An 8,579-nucleotide genomic window follows, 5' to 3' on the forward strand; every position below is an offset into this window, starting at 1 on the left:
TTCCACTGATGGCCCACTAGGCCATCTTCTGATACATATGCAGCTAGAGGCATGAGCTCCAGGGGGTACTGGTTAGTTCATATTGTTGTTCTACCTATAGGGTTGCAGATCCCTTTAGCTCCTTGGTTACTTTCTCTAGCTCCTCCATTGGGGGCCCTGTGAATCCTCCTCTGTAATTACTTATTTTAAATGTTTTCCTTGATCACTTTGAGAAGCGTAATGTCAGTTGAAAGTATACCACAAATAGTACCTCATGTGAAATGCAGAATAACATGATCAATGTGTCAGAAGAGGGTAAGTACATTACCTTGAGGGCTACAAAGATAAATGTGTTTTTCATATTGTTGGTACCAATATGCATCTAAAGCAATTTTCTTCTCAAAGTAATAGAAAATTTTCATGCAGAGTATATATCTAATCACCAGAAGTGCTCACAGTTTCACATATAATTATTTAAAAATCTCTTTGAAACAAATAATTTTAGTTAGGTGTTCTCTTGATTTTTGTAAAGTGCATTGATTGATGGTCTAAATAGCTGCTTACATGAAAAAAATTCTCACTAAATTCTAAAGAAATATAGGCTGAAAACCTGAAACAAAGAAAACAAACTTTTATTGAAAGGAAATCAGACAAGGAAATTCTTTATTTAACAGCAGGTAGGTAGGTAGATGATAGGTAGTCAGGTAGCTAGATATGTATTATATAGATGACAGATAGATAGATGATAGATAGATAGATAGATAGATAGATAGATAGATAGATAGATAGATACTGAACCAGACAAATTTCATGTCTTTAAATATAATATGAAACTAAAAGTAAATTTCATTTTCACAAAGGCATAAAGCTATTGTTAATTCCCATTCGTCTGTCAACAAAAGATAACTAAGTCATCTAAGACATGCCAGCAGTCACATAATCTCCAACAAGTATCAGGTACCAGAATCCTTCTCACCCCCGAACCTGGAATCCCGAAATCTCAGCAAAATCTTCATGAGTGGGTATCACTTGAGAGTAATCTAGATGAGTTTAAAGTATATTAATATACCCCTATGCAATCTGAACAAGACCTTCATTTTTTTTTCAGATTTCATAGACCCAAATATCCACTTACCACCACCTTGTTAACCAGTTGTTAACTCTGGCCCTGCTGTGCTGCGATAGAATTCGGCAAAGTATAATGATAACTGAAGAATGTTACCAAAGATCTCCTGATGCTGCGTTGCTTTGTCCATAAGAATAAATGAAATCCCAGTTGAATATACCTTAAAATAGTCTTTGTGGACAGAATGTTTCATAATTGTTTAATTTTGCGATAAAAGGATCCCGTGGAAAAAGTCCAAGGTTATGTTATAGTTTTGTCACGACCTTTAACTATATGTTACCCATTTCATATAAGCTCCATAGTAATGCAACATCTCCATCTAACAAAACAAGTGTCACGTGGGTAGGGCAACAGTGTAGTCCTGTTACTTAAAACTGGGCTTTGAAATTAAGTAGAAAATGGCAGAGCTCATCAGGAATCCAGGAAAGCACACAGGTTGTCTCTATGGAATAATCAAAGGCTCTAAATTAAAACAGGAAAGTGTGCCAGTCCATCAGTCTCCTAGCCAATGTTATCAATAAATACAGCATTTCTCTCATTTCATTCAGAACATGCACATTTGTCCTAAATGAAATCAGCAGGCTCAACACTCTAGGGGTAACAGATCTTTTACATGGTCAGGTTGTAAAGAATTGCTTTGAAGAATAAAAGAAGCATGGTAATTCAAACTTGAGTCTTTTAAATACTCCATAATAGTATACGATACTATGGAAATATATTATATGACCAGGAGGAATTAAGGAAGTTGCCATGAGATTGTGTGGGATTTGTTACACATAACTAAGCAATCATCTAAGAGGGAATAGCCCTGGCTTTTACACAGACAGAGTGAAGCAAACAACGGGATGAATAGCACAATGAAGGCTGTATTACAGTCAGACAATAAAGAATTGTCTTTCTATTTGGAACCAAAAGATATTTTTAATCTGTGATCACAGAAAGTTCAGGGCAATATATACAGAATCATGAAATGAAAATTTGTGGAGCAAACTATCCGAGAGTATAAATATACTTTTTCATAAATATTCAATGCATTATTTGATGTGTTGGCTCGGGTGGCACTCCACAGGTGCAGTTTTAAGCTTCTTGATTTGGGCGTTGGTCCAATAAATCATATATTCCCTATGACTATCAGCTTTTCCTCTAAAAATATATGCTCACACCCTACTTCTAAAATAGTCTAAGATAATTATTTTTCCATTTTCATAGTAACTAGTACAGTTATGACTGCCAGTGTCTCTCATTTCTAAGAAAAATAAAAACAGCTTTAAGATACTGTTAATACAAGAAAGTGCAGTAATGAAGTAGGGCATTTTCTTAAAATTGTGCTAAAATTGCCATTTTTATTTTTAATGATTCTCATTGTGCGAGACAAGACTTTGTTTTCAGTAACAAAAATGAAAACCATCATCCAATACAATTCCCTACTCAATGGCTCCCCAGTCATCTAGGCTCTCTCTGGATCAACTTCACAATTGATTTAATTCATATGGAAAGCATAAAGCCTGCTGACAATTGCCTAGCCTTTTAGTGAGGGAATTCACTGAACAGTTGCACCTAGAAAGGAGATCTGCTAAATTTTTACTCAGTAGATGCCACAGAAACTGACTTAAGATATATTTTTACAACAATTAGAAAAGAAAAAAAAGCCAGAATCTATAAAAACTGTGTTTGATGGAGGTGGGGTTTAATTTTCGGCTTCTCATTGGCCTGAAGAAAAAAAAGAGGCACCAAGAGAATGATGAGAGGCATGTCTACTGTTCTCTTTCCCTTGACTTGCCTCTCTTACCATTGCTACTTTTAAAGACAAATCCTACCAGGCTTAGCTCTGTGACAATGCTTACCTGATGCTATATTATTAGCTTACTTTTTTTTTTTAAAGCAAAAACCCAGGAATGAATCTAAAGCTCATTGGTTTGAAGTTACCCAAATAAGTTTTGTCTATGGTTATTTCCATGTTGCTTTATGGTGAAGAAGACATTAAGCTTGCACATCTTGCAAATGAGGCAGCAGAAGAAATCTCAGCAGAAGGAAGTTAGAAGTTAGCTTTTCTTTAACACTCCCGACATTCCTCAGTCCCCATTAGTTTATAAGTGCATCATTGACTCAAACTCATCAATTCTCTGTTTGGTGTTGCCTTTCCTTATTTTCCGATAGGATATCGTGTTGTATCTGGAATAAGAATTCCTGGCGATATCTCCCTTCTTTCCAAACACTGGCTGCTCATCTGGGGTCCCCGGTTGGGAGCCGGGGCTGCCTAGTGGGGAGTTCTCCCTTGCAAGGCTTTCCTCTTTTAATGGAGAACCTTCTCTGTGTTTTCTCTTAAATTCTATTACTCGAACTTCATCTTCCTCTTCAGCACACTCATCAACATCTTCCTCATTTATCTCTTCATTCCAAACTTCTTCTTCTTCTTCTTCCTCGTCACACTTAGAATGCAAGATGTCAACTGGACGAGATTTCTGGAACCCCAGCCATTCGATTTCAGTTGTGCTCGCATCTCCTCTCTGCTCAAGCTGTTGCTGGGCAGTTCTTTCCTTCTGTCTACTCACTTCCAGGTTACTGCTGTTCAGAGGAATCTTCTTCCACGGATGCCCTGCAGCAAAATGAACTAGTGGGTGAGACATGCTGGGTTTCAGAGCATCTAGTGGCTATTCAGTAATACGCTAAGCCATTCTTCTGGACAATGAGAGTCCAACTTGTGCCTTCTGGACTGTGACTCGGGGTTGCCTGCTAAGTTCTAGACAATCAAATAGGTTTCACAGTCAAAAAAGGGTTTACAAAACCCTGCATTTTATACAGTTAAGTGCATACCTCAGCATTTAAGTCTTTAAAATGCTAATGAGCATGATATGTTTACAGAAATGTCTCCAACACGACCTCCGTTGACTGGAATTCTTTTGTCATAGACTGGTGTATTTAGGAGGATTATCGTTCTCTGAGGCACACTTAAAATTTTTCTCTTGCAGTAATTATATGTGTGTGTTTATGTATATATGTATGTATGCAGATCATACATGTGTGTGCATGTATATATTTTATATGTGTGTATATGTACACACTCAGTAAAATGTTTGGGTTTACTTCATATCAACAAATATATCCCACAAGGACCATGCAAAAAATGCCTTAGGCTAAAACTCTTTATTCCAGAGAGTAAATGATGTCTGCCCATGGCTAGTTTTAGACGCTGTCTCTGAGTGTGGCTAGGAAAATGGATCAATGGATCAATGGTTAAACTTACTAGCTACTCTTCCAGAGACACAGAGTCCAATCCCAGTCCCCACGTGGCATCTCACAACTATCGCTAACTCCAGTTCCAAAGGATCTTCTACCCTCTTCTGGCTTCTGTGGGCAACAGGCGTGCACACAGTGCACAGATATGCATGCATGCTAATCATTCACACACATAAAAATGTCACCAAATTAAGGAGCTACAAAAAGGAGCAAAGGCAGGCTAGACAGGTGGCTTAGTGGTTCCAGCAACTTGCTGTTTCAGCAGAACCAGATTTGGTCCCGGCACCCACATGATTGCTTCTCTCTATCACGGTCCATGGAATCTTGGACTCAAAGGGGAAAAACAAGTTTACAGAGGAAACAGACTTACAGGGAGAACTGTGGAGGGGAAAAAAGTTGGCAATGGCTGTTCACCTTGTTTATAGGCTCTTGTGGCATAGGAAGAGAATGGTGAAGTCACATGTTCTGGCCTGTTCTCTATGGCTAGGTAATGTTTTCTACATAAGCCTGTTATGTGTGCATAGTCTATGATTTTGTGTAACTCTAGTTCTAGAGAATCCAATGCCCTCTTCTTACCTCCAGGAACCAGGCTAGAGATGAAGGCACTAACATACACACAGACAAAACACTCATTATATATAAAATAAAAATAAAATGTTAAAAAAAAAAAAACAGAAGATCACAGGTCCCTAGATATTCAGAACTCAGGAATTTATAAGTGGGCCACTGAATCGTACACAACATGGCTTAAGATCCTCTACTGACTTCTAGAGATTCAGCTCTAGAGCTTATGTTGGGCTTGTACTCATATAATGCTAGGTTCTCCCGTCGCCCCAAATGACAGCAGAGCAACGGGGTTAGTTGGTGCCATGTTGTGGCTTTCAGAAGACTTAAAGCACTATAATCATTTGTTTCAAAACAGCTGGATCATATTAACACAATTCACTAGCGTTTCTCGAGGTTATAAGAACGAACAGTAAGAGAACAGAAGTTTTTACTGAACATGCACACATAACAGGCTTGTGTGGAAAAACGTTACCTAGCCATAGAGAACAGGCCAGAACATGTGACTTCACCATTCTCTTCCTATGCCACAAGAGCCTATAAACAAGGTGAACAGCCATTGCCAACTTTTTTCCCCTCCACAGTTCTCCCTGTAAGTCTGTTTCCTCTGAAAACTTGTTTTCCCCCTTTGAGTCCAAGTTTCCACGGACCGTGATAGAGAGAAGCAATCATGAATTACCACCCACACTCATAATAATAGCTGCCCACTTGATATTCTTTACATTGCAAGGAAATGTTGCAATGTAGAGTTGGATATTGGCTGATATTGGTCTGTGTTTTGGTGTGTTCTCCCACCAATAAAACACAACACAGCACCACACACACACATACACACTGAGTTTTTTATTCATATTCAAAACTCAGGCCCAAGACTGTCATGAATAAAAAAAAAATCATCCTTCGATTTAAATTGATTAGTGGTTTTTTTCCTCAATATTTTTAGCATCTTATTCTTGGCAGGCATATTCTCGTAGGAGACTGTATTTTAAAGGGAAAAGGCACAGAAACCAGCACCTCTGTCACAGAGTCGGAAGTGCTGTGTTAAGAGGGAAAGGGGGTGAGCACAGGCAAATTCACTGGTGACACCATGTCACATGAGAACCCCGTCCCTCTCCACTGATCAAAAGGCACATGCCTTGTGACCTTTGTTTGCAGTGGATCTCATTACGGGTAAAGCAGCTCTAGGTGGATGACCATGAGCCCTGCCTTGATAGACTAGTAACATTAAAAACAGAAAGACTGAAAGGAATGCAATTATGGTCTTAACCTTCACAACTGCCTGTGTTGAGATGATCTTCCTGTGATTCCTCTGTGATACCAGCTACTGCTTTGCTATACCTACGTACATGTATGTTGGACAGCAGAGAATATGTGAGTTGTCTAGGCAAAGAGAGAGACTCCAAAATTCCCAATTACCTCCCTGTTCTCCTTGTTATTTATTCTCCTGTCCCTTGGGGCTTCACTTTTGTTTTGCCTGGTAGGAGCCTAACTAAATTGGTTAGGTGCCACATGCTGGCTTCAGTTTGAGGATAAGCTGTTTACAGCTTCTAGCGAGGGAAGGAATGATTAATTAATAGATTCTATCCTGCGCTGAAACTATTTGAATGGAAATCTCAAAAAACCAAGAAAAAAATGTAACTATCTTCTTAGAAGAAATGTTTAGAGGATTTTCTGACTTTGTCTACTGACTATACTTCTATACTTGAAATTTAGCACTTGAAATTTAGCAATGCTACTTTCTTGGTCTTTTTCTTTCACAGTTGTTTAAAGATCATAAAATTATTTTTATCACTCTGGGTCATTTTTTGATGAAACATACTTATTCTATACTTCTTTCAGACATAATTTTCCCACATAGTAACTGGTTTTATAACGTTACTTTAGATCGAATGTCAATAGGAAACTTTAGACTAAACCTGTTTTTTAACCACCCCAAAAGCTGCCCAACACCCATCTGAAGTACAAATTAAAGGGAGAGCTGGATGCAGTGGGCTAACCTATCAAGACATAGCTATCACTTTGCCATGCCAGGCAGTCAGATTGACCCAGACAATTTGGGGCTTGAGCCATCTAGAAAGCTGGGTAAGGTGGGGCATGGCTCAGGTATCTGCCCCTACCAGCTTGAAGATTTTGGAGTCTTTCTTTGGAACTGCTTCTTTATAGCACACAGGCAGTACACACATCTTATACAATTATATCACATCCAGCTAAACAATTATGTCGGGAAACTAGGATTCCCGTTACCTTCTCGAAAAGCCATGTCTTCTGCACTTATTTCTTGGAGAGAAAGATCTTTGATGGCCTGGTGAACAACAAAGAGGTCCTCTTCTGGGTTTTCTAGGGAGAAACGCAAGTAATATAACATTTCCAACACATATGGTTAAAGGTTCACAAATCATTGTATTTTTCTGATTCCTTTAAATTTGATTGCATTTGTTTAATAATTAGTTTCCACAATGATAATATCTCCATATATATATATATATATATATATGTGTGTGTGTGTGTGTGTGTGTGTGTGTGTGTGTTAGATGGATTAGGATCTCTTTAGGATCTTATAATTCTGAGTTCCCCTTTTTCTCTTTGTTTTGCACATTAGTTCTGTGTAACCAGCAATGGACCTGTGGTTCTAACCATTATAGCAGTAGTTACCATTGGATTACCATTTAGAAATTATGTAACAACTCAATAAAGGTGGCTGCTTTCATTCTGTTTTCTTTCAGTGAAAACAATCAGGGGTTCAGAAGAGAAAACAGCAGAATTGCAGAGCTATCAGACAAGCCTGAGTTATGAATCAGTATGGTAGGAAGCCCCTATTGTGTATAGGGACTGTATTTCTTGGGTTCAGCTTATTTATGTAATATTAGTTAATATATATATATTTTTGAAAAGCTTGTAAGTCGAAACAATTAAACTGAGAAAAAGAAATACTTTACCATTGAGGATCCTCTCATCTTCAGGCCCTTTAGGTAGTATGTTCGCTTTAATGTTTCCAGTTTCTTCTTGATTTTCTTTTGCAGGTAAATCTTTAAGACTGGGTTCAACCCTGTAGTATGGCTGGGTCTCATCTGCATCAGTTATCTCCTTCTTGGTTTGACTGATAGGCTGTTGGCCATTCTCAGGTGGTCTGTCCCCATTGCACTCTGTCCCGCTCAGTGTCACAGGAGTATCTGTCATGATGTTCACTGAGGTCTGACTTAAGGACGCAATGAAGAAAGTAAGGGAGCCGATCTTCGATAAGCTCTAATGCTGTGGTTCCTACAGTTCGAAACCTAAAGTAGAAACAAACTCTCAGTCTGACATGCAGTAGCAAGATTCCTCCAAAAGGTTTTCAGGGCTTAGAATGAATATGATAGGGTTTGTCAGTTTGGTTACCAGCCCGGGAGCAAAACCCAGCCAATCAGCAACATCCCCACCACCTCACAGCTCCAGTCTCAGAATTAATGTTGCCTTCAATTTGCATAAACAAGCAATCTGAAGCAATCAGGCTTTTGTGTTGGCATGCAAAGGGGGACTTGCTGCTTGTCAGTCCCCCTCTGGGAACAGAGATTTTTGTCCCTCTCCATAATGGCCCATTGTAATTTTCCTTGTAACAGGAGCCACAATTGTTCCCAGGCTTTAATCCAGAGAGAATGACCACCTTGAGGCACATTAGTTCTGTGTAACCAGCTTA

At 38.8% G+C, this 8,579-nt stretch overlaps 1 protein-coding gene across 1 annotated transcript; it reads right to left on the reverse strand.

Moving 5' to 3' along the window:
• Positions 1-2,422: 2,422 nt before the first annotated feature.
• Positions 2,423-8,253, reverse strand: Ermn (ermin). Its single transcript, XM_021157045.2, has 3 exons — positions 7,843-8,253; positions 7,151-7,243; positions 2,423-3,701 (listed from the first exon to the last, which is right to left on the reverse strand). Exons 1-3 carry the CDS (start codon positions 8,081-8,083, stop codon positions 3,193-3,195), a joined length of 843 nt encoding a protein of 280 aa, XP_021012704.1. The 5' UTR covers positions 8,084-8,253; the 3' UTR covers positions 2,423-3,192.
• Positions 8,254-8,579: the final 326 nt, after the last annotated feature.

The sequence above is a fragment of the Mus caroli genome, chromosome 2 (assembly GCF_900094665.2).
Source record: "Mus caroli chromosome 2, CAROLI_EIJ_v1.1, whole genome shotgun sequence".
NCBI lineage: Eukaryota > Metazoa > Chordata > Mammalia > Rodentia > Muridae > Mus > Mus caroli.